The sequence below is a fragment of the Bremia lactucae genome, linkage group LG14, assembly GCF_004359215.1.
Source record: "Bremia lactucae strain SF5 linkage group LG14, whole genome shotgun sequence".
Taxonomy (NCBI): Eukaryota; Oomycota; class Peronosporomycetes; order Peronosporales; family Peronosporaceae; genus Bremia; species Bremia lactucae.
Window position 1 is genome coordinate 619221 of NC_090623.1, and position 27294 is coordinate 646514.

Genomic DNA, 27294 nt, shown 5'->3' on the forward strand with positions numbered 1-27294 from the left:
CTACCCTACCTAAGAATGCAATTTCGTTACTACCTGGAGATACTACGGAGTTGTTGCCGCGTTTCATTGGGCCCTTTACGGTGGTAGAAGAGGTTCGAGACCTAAATTATAGAATCACCCTTCCCTCGTATGTGAAGACGCACCCCGTATTTTACGTGGGTCGTCTGAAACGTTATGTAGACCCAAATGAGGTTTCATACCCTCATTCGCTTAAGGAGACCGACGGTAACGCGACTGTGAGTCGAGCGTCATTTCGATAAGGGAGTCGGTGAAGGTGAAAAGCTTTTAGCCGAAAGACTCCTTCTACCACCGTATGTATTCGGAGATCGAGAAACATCACACGAGTAACGCGGATCGCTCAGCATTATCTTCTCCAAAAGCTTCAAGCGAGTCTTCAGGCGCTCATAACCTTGGCGATCTTCGCTCGGGCATCATAAGGATCCGAGATCAGTCGCAGAACTTGACCTTCGGGATCCGCAATACGTCGTTAGACAGCGCTTAAATCGTGCGACTGAACGAACGAGGGTAAGGCAGCCGCGAGTAGGTGGGCGAGATCGCCACTTCTATCGGGCGCCGCTTGTACTGATGGATGCGGGTGGGAATTAACGCTTCCTTGTTGAGAGGTTGATTGCGCACCGCTTCATAATAGTATTGAGGTAGAAGTGTCAAATCCTCGTCTAATGAGGGGGATATTCGAAGATGTTCGACTCTTGGGAACCGATACCCTACGTATTGATGTGCTCGGATTGATGACTGCCTGAAAGAGCTCCCGCTGTGACCTCTTCGCTAGTTTCAAATGGACAAGCAAAAGTAGCGTAGTGAGAAGAAACAGGGGTACAGTACCGCCATGATTTCTTTCACACGCAGGCGAGCGAAATTAATTCGCTGCGACCGTTATTTCCTCGCATCGTTATGCGGGTGAATGGGGCGCGTGAATTCCGCCTCGTAGTAGTTGGGCGTTCATTTGAACGCAACACGACCGGGATCGGGATCTTACGCCCAAGCGATTTCCTCTGAGCCGCATCATAGACGCCATAATAATTATGTGCGTCTACAATAGCACGCTCTAGGAGCGACGCTCTTGGCCCGTTGGCACGAGCCATTCAGATGGAGGGGGCATAAGTGGTTGCCACCCCTCACATAGCCACGTTCGATACGACTGGCTTGTGACACCGACTGAGCACGCTCACGTGTCGTCGGCAACATTGCATTTAGGCTCCTCTATGTCAGAACCATTGTGAATAGTGGCCTGAGCAAAGGACGTTGTGGTTTTACCAAACGGAAAAGCAGCTGCATCTTTACGGGCAGCGCTTTCATGAATGGTCGCTGCGCTAGCCAGCGCAGACGACGAGACAGCATTGGAATACATTGTTGCCAACAAGAAAATTTTGATGGGCGAAAATGCACCATCACTCTTCCTCATTAGCTCGCTTTACTCATCACTTCTATAAAGTGATGGTAGCGGTGTCGATCATTGTAGTCTACAATGAGCGACAGATCGACACTTCACTGTGAACGTGGGATGGACCATTAAGCCCAGCTAGCGCAACAGTAGCAGTGGCTGTGGGCGTTGTAACTGTGGCACTGGGCGACGGCGGCGCGTCAACGCGGCGCATGCGCAACGCGCGTGATTCAGTGGGAGTCTTCGCAGATGACCCAGCAACATTGTCCCTTTTAGGTAGTATATTCGGCTCCGTCTAAGACACAGGTAGCAAGAGTGAAGGGGAGAACTAAGCGGCGCGTGAAGCAGCTCGCCGTTCCTCTGTCCTCTTTGACGAATTTGACGAATTTGCAAAATGTAAATTCATTCTTTAAAGGGCGGTGGTGTAACGGGCTAAAGTTGCCCTAATGTTACACAGTCCCAGTACACTTCGTGTACTTAAGGGGATGGTTAATCACTAAAGTGATGTAATTGTACCTGCAACTTAGGTGTGGTTCACATTGTGACCCACCTTGTTTATGCGATGTCCATGAGGGCATTCACATTAGCGGGGATGACGGTTTGCGTCATCCATTGCGCGAGATATCTAGAAAGATACGCTCGCAATACATTGTAGTGTCTATCTACAGAGATGACATTTTAGGATTAATTAAAAACAGGAAATCATTTTAAATATAAATCAGTCTGAAAACTACTTCCAACTGATAAGTGCGCAGGAGGAGCCGGATTACCGCCCCCGTGACGACACGTATCTTAAAGTACTTAGTGCGTTGGGTGAGGTTGTTAAGTCCATTACAACATGTTCACTGCACGTGAGAGAAGTCACTCAAAGAGTTTCCTCGCTGTGCTAGGGTGTGTGCTTAAGTAAAGCGTGGCCGCATTAAGACGTGCCCGCCTACAAGCCGGATCAACTCTAAAAGCGATCATTGATGTAACGGGGCACCTTTCAGTTGACCTAACACTGGTTACAGTGAAGATAAGGTGCCTCGAAACTTCACGTACACAGGGGTACAGAGGAAGGTTTTTAAGTAGCTAAGGGTCTTTAGCTACCAAAGGTAATTCAAAGAATTAGAATTAGGGAGAAAGTAAAATTATATTAATATATTTAATTTCCTACCTAACGATCTTCTATCTAAGATTGAACTTTTTATAGTAATATATAATTAAGTATGGCGCCTCCTTGCGCACCGCACAATCGTGTCTTGAAACGATTGGCGGGGTTGATTTAGGATAAAATTGACCAATCAATAGAGCTAATGTCTTATTGCATCAAATATTATCCAATTTGGAAATATTCGAACTATTTAAGTCAAGGTAATTTATTTCCTCTCATAGGAAATAATACTTATGTAACGGTCACCCCGTTACATTCAGTATCGCCGTGGCCGGATCAATAAAGATAATAATTTCGTACTTCTTCGATCATTGACGCCTTTCTTCTCGTTCACGATTGCCAATGTAGCGCTGTAGCGTCCGCATTACGTGCTATCTTCACAGGAAACAGTTTTTCCTTTGCCAAAGACCGCGCATAGCAGTTTCACCTCGTCCATCCTTCTTCTTCTTAAAAAGGTTGCGACTGCGAACCTCTCCATCAGCTTCGAAAGGGTTTTGACTGTCGGCATAATAAGTAAAATATCAATCGAGCCATGGCGTGGCGAGACCTCCGAGTTGCTCGGCGGCTGGGGCTACGCGTACCTCTATTGCAATCCCCAATGGCTGGTGTACAAGCAAGTGACCTTGCTATTGCCGTATCTTACGCGGGAGGCCTGGGCGCAATTCCCTGCGCCCTAATGTCTGTTGACGCCGTCCGCGCGCATGTACAGAATTTTCGAAAAGCGACAAACGCTCCTCTGAATCTCAATTTTTTCTGTCATACTTTGCCTCCTGGAAATGCAACGGCCGACAAACAGTGGCAAGATATTCTTAGACCCTACTATCAAGAGTACGGTATCGAAATGCCAGATCTTGCAGCAATCAAGGATGCGTTACGCATGCCTTTTGACGACAAGAGTGTACAGTTAGTGCGAGAGCTCACGCCCGAGGTCATCAGTTTTCACTTCGGGCTCCCATGTCCTCGCCTTTTAAAAAGCGTCAAGGATACAGGTGCTTTTATTATTTCGTCGGCCACGACAGTTCGTGAGGCGTTGTGGCTAGAAGAGCGAGGATGTGACGCTGTGATAGCTCAAGGACTTGAAGCCGGTGGTCATCGTGGTGTGTTTTTGTCAAATACAAAGGAACAGAACTATTCAAGCAACTGTCAATATCGAAACAGCTTAATGGATTTTCCTCAACAGACGAACACGCTGTCTCTTGTTTCTCAGCTTGTCAATGCGGTGAATGTTCCAGTTATCGCAGCGGGAGGAATCGGCGATGCTCGTGGGATCTTGGCTGCTCAAAGACTTGGAGCTGCGGCAGTGCAAATGGGAACGGTATTTCTTCTTGCGGATGAAGCAACGACGTCGACTTTGCATCGTAACGTATTAAAACAAGCTGCCAACGCCACGGAAAACGAGATCCCCGAGACAGCAATCACCAATATATTTTCTGGTCGACCTGCAAGAGGATTTATGACGCGTGTAATGCAAGACCTTGGTCCGATGTGTGCTGCAGCACCGGCATTTCCTGCAGCAGGAACGTTACTTAAAAACCTTCGACTAGCTGCTGAAGCCAAAGGAGAGACTGCCTTTTCGCCAATGTGGTCCGGTCAATCGCCTAACTTTGCATTCGAACAATCTGCTACGACTATTCTGCGTTCAATTATACAAGACCTCGACGAAAGAATATGTTCGAGAGTGTAATGTGTACTCTTAAAAGACGCTATATCTCGCAAAGCTTTCTATTTTATTGTCGGAAGTATCGCCGACTTTTCGACAAATGGTGTGGCAGCTACAATGCCCCACTCCATTTCCTCCGATTTAGTGACATCAGCTTCAAATGTCCATGCAAATTCCGTATTAATGACACGTCGGTCTTCAATTCCGTCTTTCGGCATCTGCAATACGTGTTCCGTGATGTGATACTGCACTCGAATCGTGAGCCACTCGCTCTTGACATCGTCCTCACATTTCTCCCACGTGTACTCCATAGACTCGATCGCCGCAGTATTCACATTAAGCTGCTCTAGCACTGCATGTCCTCCATGACTGCTAAATATAGACGGCTTGCGTAGCATTGTCTCTATAGGTTGTGGTGTCGCTAATTGCTCTAAAAACATATTCGCGCTCATGTCTTGCTTGTAAAGCTTCGAAAGGACAATAAGGGCTGCTTTTTCGGCACCCTGCACAAATTCCAGAAGATCTACCCGTGTTTTCATTGGAAATTGAGACAGCACATACATGGAGCTACGGACTTCGTCGGACGAACTTGCCAAAAAGATGCGCGGATTGCCAAAATCATGACGTACAAATTTGGGTAGCCCATGCAGCACACGTCTAGCAATATCTAGTCCGCGCATTGACATATACTCAGAATTGATGCTTAGCCAATTGTGCGACTGCCTCGAGAAGCTGCGGGCACCACCGCGCAAATGGCGCACGCTAGTTCTCAACATGATGCGTTTTTTGCTATTATAGCCAATTAAATTGCTTTATTCTTTAAAAAGATCAAGTAAGAAATAATCGTCATGATGATTGTCCTCTTCCTATTGCTTCTGCCTCTTGTCGAGGCAAAATGTGTGATGACCCAGACGTGTGTAAACCCGACGAATGAGCCAGACTACGATACATGCATTCCGGAGGCACACAAGGAGCCTGTTGAACCACAGCCGATGACTGGAGATCGCTGGCCAAGTGTAGTTGGTGGTGGAAAGTGTACTACTGCCACTGACTGCAATGGAAAGGGACAATGCCTCAACGGTAGCTGCGTTTGCCGTCGCGACGGCATGGCCGCTGGTCCGCACTGTGATCAATTTATTATACAATGCCCTGCCTACACGAAAAGTGCGTGCTGTACATGGCAACAGAATCAAGCCATGGCCGAGAATTTCAAATTGCTTGCCAGCGTCTTTGCGAAAAACAGTGGTGGGGGCTGCGATGCCTGTGCTGCGAATTTGATGGCACTGTGGTGTGGTCTAGTGTGCTCTCCTGATCAAGCCGACTTTATGCAAATGACTCACGAGTGGCCTAGTATCAACTATCGTCCAGATCCTATGACGGGGAAAGACAAGGTGAAAGTCTTAGAGGTCACTGTGGCTCTAGCCAAAGCCATGACTTGTGCCCTCTTTGACTCATGTAAAAACACAGCCATGGCATCCTTGGCAGCAGCAATGAAGTCGTCACTGGGGTTTCTAAACTATCAAATGCAAGTTGGCGCAGTGGGTCATGGAGAATTCATTACGTTATCGTTTAACGCGACCCAAGACAAAGCATTTGACCACGACGTGCTCAAGTGTTCGAACTATTCCAAAGTTCTACCGATCCGTGAGACGCTCCCAGCACAAGCGCAATTACTCGACTCCATCGCGTCCGATTCAATTCATGACAAGCAGTGTCCCTGTGGGTCCTGTCGTGCGTCCTGTGATACCCACACAAGTGGAAAGAGCCACTTTCACGTCGTTGACAACCCCATTTCGGTCTTTACGGGCTTCAATCCCAAACTTGTCGCGATTGTCTATGGAATGTTACTGCTTCTTGTCTTCTCCTGGAACAAGTGGAAGCATACTTGAGGCATGTCAAAGTGTTAAAATGCTTGCTGTGTATCCTGGCATCATGTCTTCGTAAGCCCTCAGACTAATACGACAGCTCCACGTTGACTTGACAGCTCTGCAGCCATCACGACAGCATCGTCTCCATGAACTTCTTTTAACTTCTCGCGCAGCACGGTACATTGAATCTCTAAACTTGCTACCAAAACCAGCAGATCCGTAATTGTCGAATCGCCGTCTACTTCACAAGGTTCTAATGGCTTTTGCATTAATTCGCCAGCTTGTTCTTCCTGCTGGTATTGGGCCACTTTCTTCTCTAGCTCCACTTGTGCCAGAAATAACCGAGCGACTTCATTTTCCAGCTCTTTCACAGCTAATTTAGCTTTGCGTCCCACATCTTTTTTCTCTAAAAATGCGCGGGCAAGCTCTTCCTCTAATTCTCGAATTGATTCGCTATACTTTTCTTTTGCATGTCGGGACTTGACATTATATTCGGCTACCAAATTTTGAAGAAACAAAGTCTTTGCTTCGCGTGCTTTGCCAACAGACTCCATTTCGATGACAAGAGCACGTAATTTTTCAAGTTCTTCAAGTTGACACGCTACAAAATCCGTCAAAAGAATACAATCTTCATTATCACGAGATACGTCTGCGTTGTCACTGACCATATCATTGTCCAGCGCTGTGCTTTTCAAAAAAAGTTCCTGCTGAACCTCGGGAATGCGTTGGTGAAGAGCCTCTTGGTCGTTCGTTGTACGCGCTGCAGCTTCCAGCTCATGAACACAGCAAGACAAATGGTGTTTTTCTTCGAGCAAGTTATTGATAAGGCTATGGAGCGATGCGTCATCATCGACACCAAATTTCAATCGAATTTCTTTCAATTGCGCTTTCAGCATGACATTCTCAGCCTTTATCAAAGCCTGGTCGTCTGTCAAAACCTCGAGCATGTCATTACACTCTGCAAGCTCCTCATTTGTGCATTCTTTATCCACACGAAAATCTTCTAGCTGCTGTTTTGAGCGTGCAATCGCGAATTCGGCGTCGCTATGCTCTTGACAAACTTGATTTACCGCTTCGCGTTGACTTGTTCCTGCTTCTCGACGCAAATGCCGATTTAAGTCACTCTCCTGCTCAAGCTCGGCTTGCAAGGCACATAATTTGTCACTGCTTAAAGGCAAAGTAATTGGACTTTTATCAATCCTCGAGCAAGCTTGTTCACAGCGTTCATGCTCTTGTTCCAGCTCGGTATGCGCCAGTGCAAGTTCATTTTCTTTAGCTATTTTACACTCCGCGTCAGCCCTGTCTTGCATTAGCTGAAAGCTCTGGTCGTCCGCCACAACTTTCGTCATGCTAGTAGGTGAGTGCTGTTGGAGTTTATTTACTTGTCGTTTTAACGCCTGGAGCTGTTTATCCTGCATCCGAATGAGTTCTTGGTACGCACTTATTGCATGCAATGCACTCGAGTCGACAACTGAAGCATTTACCGACTCGCTGTCCACTCCAGAGTAAAGAGCAAGAATACGTCGTTGAATTTGCTCAGCCATGTCGCGATAAAAGACCGTAAAGTTTCGTTCATATAGCATGAATAAGTACTGGGCCTTGTTCTCTGCGGTCAAATCATCCCCCGCAACATTTGCGTCGATCATGTCGTAAGTTGCACGGTAGTCCAGAACGATACGCGAACTCTGAGTTTTGCTCGCCTGAGCACATGTGATCACTGAAGGCGTTTGCTGAAACTGAACAAGAGCGTCGGTAAATGGCTCAATCCCCACGCGAGTACTGATGACCTGAAGCAGTTGATTTCTTGTCATTTGAAACTCGGGCTTGTCGTTTCCTAAAGCTTTTTCTTGAGGTGAATTGGCTAGCTGCATAGCTTGCGTGTCATCGCAAAGAAATTCCAAGCAGCAGCCGAGTAAGAGAGCCACTAATCCTCGCAGCTGCGTCGTTTCGGATACGTTTCGCTTTGATGCACTTGACGGGTTATCGGAAAGAGCGTCTACAAGTACCGATAAGGTGGTTACGGAACCAACAACCTCCTGGACAGCATTCGGACACTTATGACACCAGCGAATCACGAGAATAAGCAGCGCGACTTTGGCTTGGAATAGAATTGACTGAACTGCAGTATTTGGTTTCTCGCTCGACAACGATCGTAAGAGCCGAATGCAACGTGAAAGGAACCGTCCACCAGCAACTGCACGAGCTTGAATACTGTCATACTCGTCTGGTACACGAAGAGCCAATTCTTGACAAAATGAGCTCTTTTCAAGCAATTTCGTTAATCGATGACTTGCTTTCCAAGCTACGACCAAATTTGACTCAAGCATTTCAATATCTGCGCTGTCCTTGAATTGATGGATAAAGTCAAGATTCACCATTAATGCATCAAGCAATACACGTCCAGCAGAGCGATTGTGAATTTGTGTGTGTAAAACATTTTTCGTACCATCAAATTCAGCCGAGAGAGACAAAGGAGGAGGAGTTTGAATGTGCTGCACAATTGCCATACAAGCTCCTTCATTTTCTTCAAACAGAGCGTCCAAGAGCGACGACGCTGCTGCGGCTACAGGAATATAGTCCCTATCCTTTCCCACATCAAGTTTCATGAGCTCCGCGATGACAGGACGTCCCGATGGCACCGCGTACATATTCAAAACAATCATTTGCACGCCACCATTGGCTTGACTCACTAATCGTAAGAAATCAATCGCTTCGAGCCGTACATCCGTAAGCCTGTCACTTTCACAACACACTAACTCGCCAATTGCTCCCATTAAAGCCTCCTGTCGAGCAACAAGACTTTGAATTTTCGTCAGCTCGTGCCGCTTCCGAGATCGATCTCGTAAAGCCAAAGCATCGAACGAGACCTTTGTCACTCCTTCATACAGACCAGCAACAAGAATTCGCACGAGCTCAAGTCCCAGTTTTAAAACACGCTTACGTAGAGCCATGGACTCGTCATCAATGTCGTTGGTAATTATTCCAGTCACTTGTAAAATAGACGGGACATGCGACTCTAAGACGGGTAACTCTAGAAACAGCGTCTGCGTCATGAGGTTATCACGGAGCATATTGTTGACAATGTGTAAACAATCGGCACAAACAGGACTGGGTCCATTTTCTACGACGCCTTCACCTTCTATAATCTGAAATAATCGCATAAACCCTTCTTCAAAAGCTAAGAATTGCTGCATGTTTCGATCGTGGCCCGTTAAGTGTATAAGCACGGCTAAAGCGGTATCACGAATGTGTTCTCGTCGGTCTTCCACGACCTCAAGCAAACGTCGAAGTCCTTCTTTACATGCTAATACCGACGTAGCAAATGCATGAGGTTGGGCATCCTGAAGTGCTCGTATTAGAGCTATCGTTGGACCTCGGATCCATGGCGATGGGTCCTGAAGCAGATTTAAACTCGTTTGCATGCCCCACGGAGCGGGAGGCTCTGGNTCCTGCTCAAGCTCGGCTTGCAAGGCACATAATTTGTCACTGCTTAAAGGCAAAGTAATTGGACTTTTATCAATCCTCGAGCAAGCTTGTTCACAGCGTTCATGCTCTTGTTCCAGCTCGGTATGCGCCAGTGCAAGTTCATTTTCTTTAGCTATTTTACACTCCGCGTCAGCCCTGTCTTGCATTAGCTGAAAGCTCTGGTCGTCCGCCACAACTTTCGTCATGCTAGTAGGTGAGTGCTGTTGGAGTTTATTTACTTGTCGTTTTAACGCCTGGAGCTGTTTATCCTGCATCCGAATGAGTTCTTGGTACGCACTTATTGCATGCAATGCACTCGAGTCGACAACTGAAGCATTTACCGACTCGCTGTCCACTCCAGAGTAAAGAGCAAGAATGCGTCGTTGAATTTGCTCAGCCATGTCGCGATAAAAGACCGTAAAGTTTCGTTCATATAGCATAAATAAGTACTGGGCCTTGTTCTCTGCTGTCAAATCATCCCCCGCAACATTTGCGTCGATCATGTCGTAAGTTGCACGGTAGTCCAGAACGATACGCGAACTCTGAGTTTTGCTCGCCTGAGCACATGTGATCACTGAAGGCGTTTGCTGAAACTGAACAAGAGCGTCTGTAAATGGCTCAATCCCCACGCGAGTACTGATGACCTGAAGCAGTTGATTTCTTGTCATTTGAAACTCGGGCTTGTCGTTTCCTAAAGCTTTTTCTTGAGGTGAATTGGCTAGCTGTATAGCTTGCGTGTCATCGCAAAGAAATTCTAAGCAGCAGCCGAGTAAGAGAGCCACTAATCCTCGCAGCTGCGTCGTTTCGAATACGTTTTGCTTTGATGCACTTGACGGGTTATCGGAAAGAGCGTCTACAAGTACCGATAAGGTGGTTACGGAACCAACAACCTCCTGGACAGCATTCGGACACTTATGACACCAGCGAATCACGAGAACAAGCAGCGCGACTTTGGCTTGAAAAAGAATTGACTGAACTGCAGTATTTGGTTTCTCGCTCGACAACGATCGTAAGAGCCGAATGCAACGTGAAAGGAACCGTCCACCAGCAACAGCACGAGCTTGAATACTGTCATACTCGTCTGGTACACGAAGAGCCAATTCTTGACAAAATGAGCTCTTTTCAAGCAATTTCGTTAATCGATGACTTGCTTTCCAAGCTACGACCATCTTTGACTCAAGCATTTCAATATCTGCGCTGTCCTTGAATTGATGGATAAAGTCAAGATTTACCATTAATGCATCAAGCAATACACGTCCAGCAGAACGATTGTGAATTTGTGTTTGTAAAACATTTTTCGTACCATCAAATTCAGCCGAGAGAGACAAAGGAGGAGGAGTTTGAATGTGCTGCACAATTGCCATACAAGCTCCTTCATTTTCTTCAAACAGAGCGTCCAAGAGCGACGACGCTGCTGCGGCTACAGGAATATAGTCCCTATCCTTTCCCACATCAAGTTTCATGAGCTCCGCGATGACAGGACGTCCCGATGGCACCGCGTACATATTCAAAACAATCATCTGTACGCCACCATTGGCTTGACTCACTAATCGTAAGAAATCAATCGCTTCGAGCCGTACATCCGTAAGCCTGTCACTTTCACAACACACTAACTCGCCAATTGCTCCCATTAAAGCCTCCTGTCGAGCAACAAGACTTTGAATTTTCGTCAGCTCTTGCTGCTTCCGAGATCGATCTCGTAAAGCCAAAGCATCGAACGAGACTTTTGTCGCTCCTTCATACAGACCAGCAACAAGAATGCGCACGAGCTCAAGTCCCAATTTCAAAACACGCTTACGTAGAGCCATGGACTCGTCATCAATGTCGTTGGTAATTATTCCAGTCACTTGTAAAATAGACGGGAGATGCGACTCTAAGACGGGTAACTCTAGAAACAGCGTCTGCGTCATGAGGTTATCACGGAGCATATTGTTGACAATGTGTAAACAATCGGCACAAACAGGACTGGGTCCATTTTCTACGACGCCTTCACCTTCTATAATCTGAAATAATCGCATAAACCCTTCTTCAAAAGCTAAGAATTGCTGCATGTTTCGATCGTGGCCCGTTAAGTGTATAAGCACGGCTAAAGCGGTATCACGAATGTGTTCTCGTCGGTCTTCCACGACCTCAAGCAAACGTCGAAGTCCTTCTTTACATGCTAATACCGACGTAGCAAATGCATGAGGTTGGGCATCCTGAAGTGCTCGTATTAGAGCTATCGTTGGACCTCGGATCCATGGCGATGGGTCCTGAAGCAGATTTAAACTCGTTTGCATGCCCCACGGAGCGGGAGGCTCTGGTTGCTCAAGCAGTAGAAGCGCTAAGGAAGGCGTGTGGCTGACAATGTAGTGAAGGAATTCAATCATAGCCTCCATAAGCTCCGTGTCTCGTGGATCAGATACTAACGCTGCTAAGACGGCGGGAATAGACGACTTGCCCACTTCCAGCTCCTCCATTGTCGGGTCGTCATCGCTATTGCTACGGCCGTCTGGATGTTTCCTGATAATTAAATTCTGCGCTAATGACTGAAGTGCATCAATAGATTTTTTGCGCTCGCTTAGTAGCGTCGCAAACTGCAGGCGCTCTATGGCTTGTAGTATCTCCGCCTTTACCGCAGGTGAGACAGTGATTGTTGCCGGGGTTGAGATTGTCTGCAGAGGATTAGATTGTGGAGATTGAATTATGGGCGATTTTGACGGATCAATGGAGATGCTGGGAGGTGAAGACATTGCCCCGTACTCCGCAGGTGCTACGATACGACTGAGCAAGGCTTGCATGTCGTCCTTACTAAATGGGGCGTGATTTGAGGTTGTGATACCAAAACGCAAAAAGAGGACTTTTTTATATTGTAATGTGGACCAATTGTTTAGTTTTTGAATATAAAGAGTTGCACCTTTGATCACAAGAACTTTGCTTGTAGTAATATTGAAAAAAAAGGTTTATTTGACAATTGAATAAATCACATAGACAAATATCTTACGATAATTTTACAACGGCAAATCAGAACTTAGAAGCCGATTTTGTGTCCTTCTCGACTGCAGCTTGTAGCTAACGTTGAAGCTATCAAATGTTTCCTTACTAAATATGTGCAACGAGGTGTCCCGTTTCATAAGTATTATTTTCTATTAGAGAAAGTAAACAACGAAGTACAAAATTCTAATATTTATTAATTCTGACTCAAGTAGTTCTAATATTTCCAAATTGGGTAATATTGATGCAATTAGACAGCTCTATTGTGGTTGATTTACGTCTATATCAACCCCGCCAATCGCTTCAAGACACGATTTGCGGTGCGCAAGGAGGCGCCATACATAGTTAGATATTAATATAATAAGCTCAGTAGTAGATAAAAAGATTGTTACTTTGGAAACTTAAAATATTAATACGGATTTACTGTTGCCTAATTCTAATCCTTTGCATTACATTTGGTAGCTAAAGACCCTTAGCTACTTAGCAACCTTCCTCTGTACCCATGTGTACGTTAAGTTTCGAGGCACCTGACCTACACCGTAATCAGTGTAAGGTCAACTAGTACTCACCAAAATTAGTGAAAGGTGCCCCGTTACAATGTTGTACAAACTGTTTATAAGTCGTTGAAAATCTGTACAAAAAAAAGCGAGACCCTTACAAACTTTGCAACGGTAAACTACGGCATACAAGCTGACTTTGTGTCCTTCTCGACTGGTATTTGCCTGTGTGCGTAAAAGTACGACGCGCAGTGAAAACGCCCTTAATATCGTCTTGGTCTAACGGGGCACTACGACTTGTACTGCTTCAGTACAAGTCCACTTCTCACTGCTTCAGTTGCGATTGGTGCCTTACATTATTTCACGTACACTAGTACGTGCAGAGGAAGACCTATCTTTAAGGTAACTAGCTTAAAGAGGGTTAAATGAAAACTGTATTAAGATACTTAAGTATCTCTTCTATCTATCTTGTAAATGCTAACTTAATTATAATCTGATACTAAACATGCAATTGAATTCTTATCTGTATCTCTCTTTTGTTTATCTCTACAGCTGATTAGTCTGCGGAATAAATAGATTTAATGGTCTATACCTATTTATGATAAGAATTCTGCACATTACTACATAAAGTAATATCCTCAAATATTATCTACCTTTTAGATAATATATTAATTAACAACCTTTAAGTGTTAATTTCATGTAACGATACACCCCGTTACACTTGATGCTTTTCTCATGTCGGCATATGCTCGTCTTTATCGCTCTGGCGCTCTCGAATAGACCAAATTATCTATTTTCAACGTGGGTTAAAAACAAGAGCGCAAGAAGAAATACCGACGGGGAAACACACTGTCGGACGCTATTACTGTGGCGCTCGACTTTGAACGCGCACATTCGGTTGATTATAATCACCACAGCGCTACAACCCCTCGTCCTGGTCCACCAAATGTGGCCAGAGAATAAAACAATGAACCAGAGCCGATAGAAATCGACAATGCTCGTCCTTTCATAGGTCATCTCGCCTCCATAACCGACGTCCAAATAAATCAAAGTGTGCATACTGCAAAAAAATGGGGCACACGATTCAGCAGTGTTACAAGCGCAGGAACCAGCAAAATAGTCGCGGCAAGGGGTATCGTCGCGATCGTGCAAACGTCAACTATTTCGAGAATGAGTCAGTCGAAGAAGAAACCATCGCGACTGTGTCAAATGAAACTATCACCACACTAAGTGAAGCTGACTTTGCTTCCTTCACGGGAAAATAATTGATCGTCAAAAAGGGTCATCATGACGATCGTGCTGTTAGTATAATGCTCGATGCTGGCGCCACATGCATGTGGTGAAGCCGGGGTTGCTGCAACGCGTCACCTCTGAAGTGGCAATTCAAATCACTCGTTTCTACGGCAATAATACCAACAAAAAGAAGGTGAAGAAAGGAGTCGCAAATATCTCCTTTATTGGTAATCAATTTTCTGACGTTCCGGTCATTGAGTGGTCAATGAGCAATTCCCATGATGTAATCCTGGGTAAGCCTTGGTTAACTGTGCACGAGCCAATCATAAATTGGCGTACTCATCAAGTTTCGTTCAAAAGTGGTGACATCCCACAGGATGAGGTTTTTGAACCGGTCATTATTTCCTCTGCCGACTGTTCAAGGAAATTGAAGACATCACAATACGAAGAAGTCTATCGTGTCAAAAATTATCAAGAATCGGAATCTACAAAACCTCGAAAAAATGGTTAAAGGCTTTACTCGATTCCTATAAAGATGTATTTCCGGAAAAGTTACCGAATTCAGTGCCTAATCATCGGTCGGTTGAGTTTGAAATCAATATGCAACCCGGTGCGCAACCGAGTAATCGTCCGCCGTTTTGACTTTCACAAGTTGAACAAAAGGCTTAACAGAAGTTCGTCGATGAGAACCTTTCACGCGGATGGATCGAGCTTTCAGACTCGCCTTAGTAATCAAACATCTTTGGCACTCCAAAAAAGGACCCAACAATCGGTACGAGTGTATCTCGTTCGGAATGGATTCGATCCGGAAACACGAACATTTTGCTTTGTTGGGTGATTGACTTTCGTTACGTCAACTTAAAGTCAGTCGTCCCTAATATACCTTGCCGCGAATTGATGAATTATCCGATAAGATGCAAGGTATGAGCTTTTTCACAGTCATTGACTTAGCTAAAGGGTACCATCAGATGCGTATCCATTCGGATAGCAACAAGTACACTGCGTTACGTTCATCAAATGAGACGTATCAGTGGTGCGTTGCTCCGATGGGCTTTGCTGGAATGCCTTGCATTTGGTCGCGCTTGATGCGTGTTCTTTTTGGAAAGTTCCCATTCGATGTGGTATATTTGGATGATATATGCATATTTTCCGTCTCGTATGACGAGCATCTTAGTCGTCTAGCTATCGTGTTCGACGTATTACGCAAGCAAACTCTATTCGCTCACATCGGCAAGTGCAAGTTTGCGCGTTAAGAGGTCAGCTTTTTGGGGCACACTGTTTCTGGCAAAGGATTATCCGTTGATAATACGAAGACGGAAGCAATCGCTAAGTGGCCACCACCTACCTTCGTAAAGGAATTGCAAAATTTTCTTGGTCTTGCTGGTTATTATCGCCGCTTTTTTTTATCAGTCTGCGCACATAGTTCTGCCGTTGAGCCATCTCGTTAAGGAAGATTCTCCATGGGTCTGGAATACAGAACAAGAGGATTCCTTCGTAAGGCTGAAGTCTGCCTTGCAAGCCGCACCTGTGCTGACTTTGCCCAACTTTTCACGCCCATTTGTTCTCAGCACGGATGCATCAGGGTCGTGCGTGGGAGGTGTTTATCGCAATTTCTCGATGGACATGACCATCCAGTAGCGTTTTATTTAAAGAAGCTTGGAGTCCATGAGAATTACTGGCCTGCTCATGAAAAGGAGCTATTTGCAATCAAAGCGGGGTTAGACAAATAACGTCATTATCTTTATGGCCATCAGTTTGAGATTTTCACGGACAATAGCGCCTGCTCTTGGCTGCTTCATCATCCAAAAGTCTCGCCGAAGTTGGCTCGATACTTGACAACCTTCGCTCAGTATACGTTTACTATACACCACATTAATGGTGCTTTTAACGTCGTAGCTGATGCGCTTTCGCGCCGGCCTGATGAAACTGTCGTGGACAATATCCACTTTCATAAGTGCGATTCTAGTTGCCAACAGCGAGGTACACGTTTACTTTGCTCGTCGACGGTGCCAACTCTGCCCCGGAAGGAGGCTGAGGCTCTGCAAGTTGCCACCTTAATGACAGCGTCGTATGTTGTGCTGTCACCAGAAGTTCGTAAGATACTTCAACAAGGCTACGATAGAGATGCCGAATTTGAAGAAGCATGGAAAAGGCTCCGAAACAAGTTCATTGTTTGTCAAGCAGGAAGAATTGTTGTTTTTGCGCACATCAAATAAGCCTACACGTCGCTGCGTGCCCAGCAACAACCGTTTGCGAACGAAAGTAATATCGGGGAATATCATGATTCGGCAATAGCTGCTCATCCGGGCAACCGCAGAACATACTTGCGAGTGGCTCAGTGGTATCACTGGAAATCATTGCAGAAATACGTCAAGGAATATGTCAAAATCTGTGAAACCTGCGCACGTTGGAAACATGAGAATCAACGAAAAAACGGATTACTTATGCCAATTCCAATACCGGATGCTTGCTGGCAAGTGGTGTCAATGGACTCCATAACAGGGCTTCCTGTGTCCAATGGATTTGATGCCATCCTACTTTTGTCGATAAGTTTTCCAAACGAACGAAGTACGCAGCAGTGCACGTTAAGGACGATGCATGCGCAACATCAAAAGTATTTTTCGATGCTGTAGTTCGACACCATGGTCTTCCAGAAGTTATCATCAGTGACCGAGATAGCAAGTTCACGTCCATGTTTTGGAAGTCTTTGATGACGATCATCGGTGTCCGTCTAAGTATGACAACTGCTCATCGGGCTCAAGCCGATGGACAGACCGAGCGCCAGAACCTTGTGGTAAAGGACGCACTCAGATGCATGGTATCTTACCATGGCACTGACGGAACCGAATACTTGGGAAGCATAGAGTATGCACACTCTACACTGGTTAGTGCACCCACTGGATACTTTCCCTTTGAAATCGATACGGGAAGAAAGGAATGCTCTACATGGCAAAATGCACTGGGCTGGAATAGTCAACCAGAGGAGATTGACGTATACGCAAAAGAGTTTATCGAAGAACGAGCTAAGATCATCGATCAGGCTCGCAGAAATCTTTTAAAAGCACGAGCTTCGCAAAAGCAATGTTACGATCAAAAACGCCGAATAAATCAAGTTGATTCAAGGTTGGAGATCTAAATATGCTTGATACTCGCAGAATATCGTTGAAACATGCTGCGAAAGATATGGGGACACCAAGAGCTAAGTTTGCGGCAAGAAAGGTGGGACCATTCGAAATTATCAAAATGATTAATCCTAATGTGGCAAGGCTTAAGTTACCACAGAGTATGAATAGGATTAATCCAACCTTCAACGTCGATGTTCTATCAAAGTATGAACCGACACCGGAAGAGATTCGAAGTCGTCCGATACCGAAAGCATCAAAATTCGTGGATAATGGCACAGCGGATCATCTTCAAGTTATTGAACGTCTCTTGACGAAAAGCCAATTCAATCGTCAACCATACTGGCTCGTACAATGGCATGACGAAACTAAGGAAGAAGCCAGCTGGGAAAAAGAGAGAAATATTCGCACGTCTCCCAATGGAAGGATCTCGTCGCCGATTTCAATCAGCGTCAACGAGGGATCAAATCGGGGAGGATGTAAGGACCAGTCAACTCGCTGAGCCCTTGACCACTCATTTCGATTTATCTTTTAAACCATTCATTTTCGTTATTTCAATTTTACATACGCGCCATAATAAAAACAAGTAAAAATGTTTGCGCAATTAGGAAAGATGATACTTAGTAAGAATTAGATTTAGGATAGGCGATACCTTAAGGAGTATACCAAAAGTATCGGTTAGTAAAACTAATTTGAATTCAGTCGTAATTTACCCTCATTCCTGACAGTAACTAGTCTAATAATAGTTTTTAAAAATCGCTATTTTTATTATGTTTACCCAAAAAAGTGTATCCATGCTAAGCGCTGTGTTGTCGCCGCAAAAGATGAAGATGCTTTTTATGTGCTTTATTATTGGCTGCTCCATACCTAGCTAGTACCTAACGGAAAAGTATGGTTTTGAAATACTGGTTTATAGAAGGAATTATTGAGCTCCTAAGAAAACTATTCCGTATTGCGGAGTGTCCACTGCATACTACAATAAAGTCATTACGGGGGATTAACGATCGACCGAAGGCAAAAGTAATTTTATATGAATTGTTGCCTAGGCTTATCTGTTAGCTTTCGACACAAGTACATGAAATATCGATAATGACGGTGGATCCGTGATATTATTGTACAGCTAAATATCATTTTTTGAGGATGACAAATTTGCATTTAATAAGATAAGGGAATTCGTCTCGATAAATGCAGCTACTGCTAAAATGAAAGTAAACTTCAGTTCCATTTGTTGCATGTAACACAGACAAAAAGATACGAAATTTGCAAATATTCATGTTGAATTGGAAAATTTGATTGCAATTGTGGTAGTGCAGTAATAATGATGCCTCTACTCAAAACTTGGTGGCGACGGTCGACTACTTTAGGGAATTGATTACTTCATTTATCCAATTCGACTACTTAAGGGAATTGATTACTTCATTTATCCAATTCAAAGCAAACGAGGTCCGAGTGGAGAGACTAGGTACACCGATCGCGCAACCTTCGCCGTAATTGCCTGAACCGAGGCCAATGATACCAACGACACGGTCATCGTCGTTGCTGTTCTTGTCTGCCCCCTCGGCAATTAGCGGACCACCATAGTCATTGTTGCAAACATCCTTCCCCTCTTCGCCACCAACACACAAATTCGTGGCTGTAAGCATTTCATACATATCACAAAGATCGTTCGCCTTCACTTCGAGCTGGACCCTCTGTAGCGTGCGTGATGGATAGTCATGACTACTGTCGGTTCTACCCCAGCCGAAAGCCCATACTTTAGAGCCTGGCTTCGGATCGCTGCCAAGTTTGGCGGGCTTAATGCGGCTCTTATTCTCCAAAACCAATAATGCGATCTCATTCGTAACTTTATTATCGTCGTACATGGGATGAAATATGACTCTTTTGACTTCAATCACCTCGCCAGTCTTTGAATCCGTGCCGTCGACAATTTTCTGGTTAATTGCCGCGAAACGGGGTTGTAATTCTTTGGACACATTTGTTGCGCAGCCAACCGAAGTGAGCACAAGGAACTCATGAATCAAGACACCACCGCAGTTACTGCGCCCGTTTGCATAGGCACGGATACCGACGGTGTAGTTAAATTGTCCCTCAATTACGCTTTCTCCGCCCACAATTAGCCGCCTAGACGTTTGGTCCGCATTGACGCCAACACTTGCGATAGCTATCGCAATGGCAGCAACCACGTTAAATATCTTCATCGTGCGGATGTATAGAGGATAAGCGCAGTAAAAAGAAGATTTTAAAGTGAGTCTGTCAGTCCAAATTTCCGTGTACATTTTTCTTAACATCCTACCGTTTCTAGAGGATTTGATTGTACGATTGCAGTGTTGTAATTGCGACCGCAACTGTCTCATGAGTCGATCCGAAGATTCTCCTAGGATAATTATAACCGAGGGACATTATGTGGCGCTGATCTTTGAGGGCTCCCTACCAAATGGTTGGCTTGACAATATTTGCGAATGTTTCAAATATTTTAAATGCACATACCGTAGGTTTTATCGTTAAAATCAATATCAGTCATGATGAGGTTTTCTCGCTAACCAGATGTGGGCGAGATGCAGCTTTTTTGGCACACTTACGTATGATGCAGATGTGTGACATTACATTAACGCGTAATCATCTAGCGGATCAATTTTAGGGATGTAAATTGACAAAGAAGTTGCTTCGTGTGCAGAGCATAAACCTCTGCCGGCTCATTAATTTGTATGCCAATCTGCACTGCAAAATCTGCTTCTTTTCTATTTTCATGTGACAAATGCAAGATCTGTCAAACAACATTTATAAAAGAATCTCATTCTGCCAGCAATCCGAGAAAAGTCACGAACGCAGACAAAAAATCATCTTCATGGCAAGTTTGGGATAGGAAGGAAGTAGGCTTTCGGGCTGGGTGCTATTGTCTTAGTGCGTTAAACAAACGGCTCACACTACGCCGGATCGTATCTAGCTGGCATAATGTTTGCGACGTGCTTTTTCTATTACGCGCTCTTTTTAAAATTGGATTGTCCGCTACTAGGTAGACACGCAAGATAAAAAACACGCAAGTTTTTCCTTCGTTCACTGTTCTCCTTACTGTAAGCTTGCACAAGCGATCCCGAACATTCCTGTGACATTATGAAGCTACATATGGATGTATGTTAGTGATGCAATTATCAAATATGAGTGATGCAAAGACTGCCTGCCTTCTGTTGGATTCACTGATTTTAAGTATGTACAAAACTAATTGCTAATCATTCTTTCAGTTATAATTGATCTTCATGTGTTAGCCGAAGTCAGCACTAAAAGACTAGTTCTTCGGATCGGTTTTGCAGGTCGCATATTTGAAGTCGAATATTTTGATTGGTTCTTCTGCACACATGTCACCGGCCCGTCTGTTTTTGTTTCGGCTGGGGACCTTCACTAGTAATAAGTACTAGTTTACCTTGCACTGATTACAGTGTAGGTGCCTCGAATATAACGGGGTGTTTCGTTACATGAAATTAACACTTAAAGGTTGTTAATTAACAAATTATCTAAAGTAGATAATATTTTGGAATTATAACTCTACATAGTAACATTCGAAAAGCTGATCATTGGTAGATCTAAGTCTTAACATTTAACATTCTTGTATTAATTTCATTTGTCTTAAATAATACAAAATTATTCAAAATGATATAATTGAAAAGTAAAACAATTTTATTTTTAGTCAATTTGTAAAATTTATATTTCTTTAATAAAATAATAAATAAGGTGTTTTATTTTATAAATAGGTATTATCATAATTTTAATTATTTTTTTTATATTCGCATATGCAAAATTAATTATTTTACTTGCTCCGCGGTCCAGTCAGCACTGGAAGCGCGCAAAGAGAGAGACAAATATGACTTTATAACATGATTTGTAATAGATTATATTTAAGTTAGTATAAATAGATAGAAACACTAGAACTTAATTATACTAAATCCAAATTACTTTTAATTCTCTTTAGAGCAAGTATTTAAAAGAGGGTCTTTCTCTGCACGTATTAGTGTACGTGAAGTGACGTGTGGCACCACTGGCACTAAAGCAGTGTGAAGTGGACTTGTACTGAAGCAGTACAAGTTGGCAGTGCCCCGTTACATCAAACTTCACGTACATAAGAGTACAGAGGAAGATTTCTATGAAGCTAAGGGTCTTTAGGTTAAAGGTCTAGCCTAAGGCTTTAAAATAGAGAAACGTGAAGCTGTATTAATATATTTAGATTCCTTCTTAACGATCTTCTTTCTACTACTGAACTTGTTTTATCAGTATCTAACAAGTATGGCGCCCCCTTGCGCACCGCACAATCGTGTCTTATAACAATTGGGAGGGGTTAATTTAGACTTGAATCAACCAATCAATAGAGCTAATGTCTAATTGCATCAAAATTACCAAATTTGGTATTATTGGACCTATTTTAAGTCGATCTTAACTGAGACAATAATTAAGTTCTTCTTTATTTATTTCCTCTCATTGAAAACAATATTTATTATTCCTCTTATAGGAAATAATATTTATGACTCGGAATAATACTTATGTTACGGGACACCCCGTTTAATCCAACCCTTAACCAACACTCCCTTTAGTGACTGATGTTGGGTGACAGGACCGATTATTACGTCTTTTCCGTAAATTTCATTATTAGTTTAATCAAATGCCGATTTTATTTGCATTATCGATTTTGACTAAAATCAACATGGCGACCAATAAGTCTGTGCGCGTGGCTCGTGCGGCCGCAAAGCTGGCATATGCACGGATCAGTGCAACTGTTAAAAGACAAATGTTTCAGTAGACGCTCATGCGTCTACTGCGGGGAATAAGTCACCTAATACTCTCATTGTATGTGACTGGGGTATGTTATATGTTGATAGCATTGCAGGTGACGGTGACAAGTCACCTGCTACACAAATTGTAGGTGACTGGTCCAAGTCACCGTCATCGCCCGACTCAGTGACTATTGTGAAGGGCTGAGTCCGTTAAGCCTTTGGCTTCTAACGTGACAATGAAAGAGGTGATGACGAGGTTGTTCGACTCGTCGGACCTTTTTGGTGGGGAGTCATCTCATGATGACTCCATAGGCGACGATCGCTCTGGTGACGTTAGTATGCGCCACCCGGAACTAAGTGACCGTGAAGGAAAGAGTGCTGGTAGTGGTGCTAGTTTACATCAACAGGAAAAGGGATTCTAGGAATCGCTCGAAGGGCCAAATTAGCGTTAGCGTTAATATGAGCCAATAGGAGAGGGACCGCAAACCGTTGCGGTTCTCTCCTGAAATTGGCCTCGGTTGCTCTCTAAGAGTGACAAATTCGTTGGTCTGGTTGACCAACGATCGAAATAATAATCCGTTATTTGATTCATCCAGGCTCCACAAGCCTGGTGGGGACAAAACAGAATTCTATACCGATGCCAGTAAAAGGCATCGTGTTACACTTGTAAACGGGCAAATGATGCACCGACTACGTTCCGTTTCTCGAACCGTTCACGGTAGCATCCAGCTTGTCAAGCCAGACCTCACGGTCTATGCTTTGTACATTCTGTACGAAGGCTGTCTAAGCTGGGAACAAAGGATTGACACGCTATAAGCTGCACTGTTTGTCTAGAGAGGCAGTGATACCTTGCCTCTCAGGTGGGACTCATGTCCATGCTGTCTCAAGGGTGCAGGTCATGCCCCTAAGGAAGCATATTCCTTTGAAGATCCTCATGAATGACGCTCATCTTTTGCGAGATGCGCCAAGGGATTGAGAACCTCCAATACCCTTACGAGCTCGGAAGCGCTCATTCTCCGATGGACCTTCTGTCGAGGAAGATGGGTCTCGTCGTACTGAAAGACGAGACCCGGAACGTCCAACATCAGTTGGGAACGAGGTTCTTAACTATCACGCGAGGGTTGATTTCCTTGCCAACGAACGATATAATTCGTTTAAACCCCACTTAAGCTCACGGTGGTTCGAGAAGCTTTCAACATGAGAACGCGTCTCACCACTCGAATCCGTCTATGGATGTGGAGGTGGAGAAAAATTTGAGTTCGCCTTGTTTGACGAGCCCAAATCAACATCGCGATTAAAATCACATCCTTCGAAATTTAAGCGAGGATAGTGATCATGAGCGATCCCGTCTCCAAGTGTTTGCGGGACGGTCGATAGTGTATCCCGTGACCAGTTGATACATTGTGCGCAAGTTGCGACTGATCAACTGACGAACGAGGGGACACATTTGTCCCTTTAAAACGAGCTGGCGACAGTTCGTCCGAAGATCTCTTCCTTGGAGAAAGAGTTGATTGTCTGGTTCGTGAGAATCAGACTCTGTTCCGAAACCATTACGCTTTGGCTCGGACCATCAGGCTTTGGCAGATGCCCTAGACCGTTCCGGTGTTATCCGGGAACGGAAGAAGCTGTTTAATGAATGCACATTTCACAAGTTGTTAGAAGTAAAAGTGTAAAATATGTTTTGTGTTAATCTCCCTCTTCGTTAATACTACATGCAAACCGAGCGCTTCTGCAACTATACCATGTCCTCATCATCCCAAGTACGCCCGTTTCGCCCATCACCATGTGATGTTACGAAGTGACGTCCGGCAGTCTTTGTCCTACATGTCATTAGTCCGGCTACTCAGATGTCGTCGCTCTTTACCTTAACAGGTCTTGTACTTAAGCTTCAACGTCCTGATTACCTACTAACACCGATATCCGCTAACAGAACCTCGTACTGGTTGTACGGGCGGAGATGCCAAACATAAAGCGTACGATGCGTACGCATCCTACGAGGCAGCTTGAACGTGCTCGCATTGCCTTGGCTGTGCAGAATACGAATTGGGCCGATATCCTTGGGCAGTAATTTATTACTGCTCACATTCCTCACTACATATTTTGGTAGATTAACCGTAGACCGTAGGACTAGGTCAACATTAAATGAAAGTATGTTGGCTCTTCCATTTTTGTCAGAGTTTCTGTCGGTCGGTCGCATCAGCAATGGAATCCTGTACGAAACGAACGACTGCTTCTCTAGCCAACAGGAAATCACCTGCTGAGTCGATTATATTTTTGTTTTGAGTGCGACCGGCTCGCGCTGCGACGATATCAATCTCTTCATTCTTGAGAGAATTATCGTTCTTATTGATAATGTTGTTTTCGATGCTAAGTCTTTCAGTATCGTTGTCCAAGTCTTTGATAGCATTAGTGTTATTACTGAGTTTGTCCACTCCAATGTTAGTTAACACATCATTGGCATCCTTCGCATTGACTTCGGGCTAATGCGTGATAAGCAAGCACTAGAAGTTCTCTGCTCGAGCAAGTCTCTCCTTCCTTTAAATAAGAGTTACTCTCGAACACCGTGGGTGTGTGTGGATGGCGTAATCCGTTCACGAAAAACGTTGTATGTTTTGTTGAAGCATGCACTAAATTGTTCATTGCAAATTCTACCATCGGCAAGAACTCGCTCCAACTCTTAAAGAGTGAACGTATTCGCGAAATATCTCTTCGAGAATACGGTTGCACGCTCCATCTGACCATCTGTTTCAGGATGATCAGAAGTTGACATTCTTAACTGCGTTCCAAGTGATTAGAACACTGTTTGCTAGAATTCCGCCGTGAATTTAGGGTCCGGATCTGAGACCAATTCACGGGGTAACCCATGGAGTCGAATTGTCTTATCAACAAAGACACGAATACAGCCTTTTTGCTGTGATCGACTCCGGGACGGCAGCAAGATGTACCATTTTGCTAAATGGTCATTAAAATCAAGGATATCATTAATCTTGTGGGTGTTTTCGGGGAATCCGAAGCCGAAGTCCATCGATACATACTGCCAACATTTTACCGGAACAGGCAAGAGGTTGAAACGGAGCACGGGATGAAGCACTGGGCTTCACCCGCTGACAAACTTCGCAAGCACGTACGTACTTGCGACCGAACTCATACTGACGTGGCCAGTAGAAGTCACGACTTATCGTGAGATAAGTCTTCTCACGTCCACGATGACCACTTATTGGTGCATCGTGGCATTCATAGATAATGCGTAATCGCAAATCATTATGGGTGGGGATGACGACACGAGGTGTGCCGCCAGCAATGACTGGTTTTTAGAATAAATTATTGCGTCTTGTATATCGACTTGCTGAGGATCGATACAATTTCGACAATCCTTGTAAGGATTGTTGAAATGAATTTCTAAGGTAATACATCAACTCTTTTTAGAGCCTTGGCTTCTTGACAAGCTCTTCTTACGTCGTCGAGTAATGTTGCCGACGGAACACTTATCGTTTTAACGTGGCCTTGTGCTCATTGTCGATTTGCGCAGCCGTCCTGGTTTATACTCCATGTAGGAATTATACTCTGCGAAGAAAGACAACCATGTCGCCATTCCTCGCGATAGGTGTGGACTGTTTACGGCCGTGCGAAAAGAAACATTGTCCTTGTAAAGAATGAACAGTCTATCTCCGAGGAGATAGACCCTAGTGCATAATTCATGGCAAGTAGTTTCTTGTCATGAACTAGATAGTTGCGTTCAATTGGCTGAAGCTGACTTGATTAATAGTAGACGACGCGCTCTGCGCCATCTGTGTCATATTGCATTAACGCACAGCCGATTGCAAAATCGCTAGCGTCACAGACCACGTGAAATAGCCTGTCTTGGTTGGCAATCGCCAGCGATTGGCAGGCGCATCAAGATTTGCTAAAAATATTAAAAAAACTTAATATCAGCGTTCCACGACCACTTTCTATTTATTTTTCAACAAAGAAGAAAGTTTTACTGTCATTTCGGCGAGTACTTGTGCAGGTACGCCGCTAAGTCGAGGAACTTTCAATGCCCCCTGACATCGACTGGTATAGGCCAATCGGTTTCCGCTCTGATCTTTTCTGCATCCGGGCGTACACCGTGTTTACCCATGATGCGTCCAGGAGATGGTATTTCGCTTGAATCGAATATGCACTTGTTTATATGTACATACAATTTGTGCTTACACATAAGTGTAAGATTTTTTTAGGACGTGGGTACGATGTACTCCAACGTCCGACTTTCCATTCAAAACATCTTATCAGATTGGTTACACATCTGTAGAATGTCGCAGGGGCATTACTAAGTCCCTGTGGCATGACTAGCCACTCCCATTGCATACTTCTTATAGTGCTTACTGCTGTAAGCGGGATATCCTGTTCACGCAGAAGTATCTATTAGAATTCATCCATGGGATCCATAGACGGTAAGATACTACTCTTTGACATGCCATCAATGATTACGTCTTTCGTGGTATCGGCGTTTGAGCCGGTACTGTTGCAGCGTTCAATTTATTAAATGCATGCACAATCAGCCATCCTCCTGTTGCTATACGCACATTGAAGGTCGGACAGCTATGCGAAGAAGTTGACTCTCTCAGCGATGCTAAAGCGAATATAAAAATTCGTCGATCGCTAGTGCTTGTTCACGAGGCAACGATCATTGCTTCACAAGATTTAGAAATTGGAATTACGTCGATTTCATGTCGAGTGAATTTTTCTTGAGGTAAGTCGCACGGTTTTGATACAGTAAATACATCCTTTACTGAAATGAATCTTTGTATAAAGGGTTTGTCTTCAAAGACTCCAAGGGCTGGGACAAAAAACGTTCCACCCGAGTCTTCTCAACGAAGACACTTTCGTCAATCGATGAGCTGCTGAGAGCGTGTTCGTTCTTAGGAAATATATTGCCGTCTGAATATCGGCCACATAGTTGGCATCTGTGGAAAATTTGCAGATCTGCTTGACTTTGCCACTACGCAGATAAAAAAGGAATTGTTTTGGTCCAAGCTTTGGCAATTGCATTATCTCCGCAGTTAACTGCGGAGATCAAATGTATAAGCGCCTTCACTGGATTTCCTGTTAACTAAGACAATTTATAGTTTAGTTTTTTCTTTAATACTTATTTCCAAGGTACCTGGGAACCTTTGACTGC

The 27294-nt window shown here is 44.3% G+C and overlaps 5 protein-coding genes across 5 annotated transcripts; 2 read left to right on the forward strand and 3 right to left on the reverse strand.

The window, feature by feature from the left end:
- Positions 1 to 3087: 3087 nt before the first annotated feature.
- Positions 3088 to 4239, forward strand: CCR75_007304 (uncharacterized protein; the record flags this gene model as incomplete). The annotated part of the gene is made up of 1 exon (XM_067965365.1): positions 3088 to 4239. The coding sequence occupies one exon, from the start codon at positions 3088 to 3090 to the stop codon at positions 4237 to 4239; it is 1152 nt and encodes a 383-aa protein (XP_067816428.1).
- A 38-nt stretch (positions 4240 to 4277) lies between these two features.
- Positions 4278 to 4991, reverse strand: CCR75_007303 (uncharacterized protein; the record flags this gene model as incomplete). The annotated part of the gene is made up of 1 exon (XM_067965364.1): positions 4278 to 4991. The coding sequence occupies one exon, from the start codon at positions 4989 to 4991 to the stop codon at positions 4278 to 4280; it is 714 nt and encodes a 237-aa protein (XP_067816433.1).
- A 72-nt stretch (positions 4992 to 5063) lies between these two features.
- Positions 5064 to 6104, forward strand: CCR75_007302 (uncharacterized protein; the record flags this gene model as incomplete). Its single annotated transcript, XM_067965363.1, has 1 exon — positions 5064 to 6104. The coding sequence occupies one exon, from the start codon at positions 5064 to 5066 to the stop codon at positions 6102 to 6104; it is 1041 nt and encodes a 346-aa protein (XP_067816434.1).
- A 59-nt stretch (positions 6105 to 6163) lies between these two features.
- Positions 6164 to 12328, reverse strand: CCR75_007301 (uncharacterized protein; the record flags this gene model as incomplete). The annotated part of the gene is made up of 1 exon (XM_067965362.1): positions 6164 to 12328. One exon carries the CDS (start codon positions 12326 to 12328, stop codon positions 6164 to 6166), a length of 6165 nt encoding a protein of 2054 aa, XP_067816431.1.
- A 6439-nt stretch (positions 12329 to 18767) lies between these two features.
- Positions 18768 to 19571, reverse strand: CCR75_007300 (uncharacterized protein; the record flags this gene model as incomplete). The annotated part of the gene is made up of 1 exon (XM_067965361.1): positions 18768 to 19571. One exon carries the CDS (start codon positions 19569 to 19571, stop codon positions 18768 to 18770), a length of 804 nt encoding a protein of 267 aa, XP_067816432.1.
- Between the last annotated feature and the right edge of the window lie 7723 nt (positions 19572 to 27294).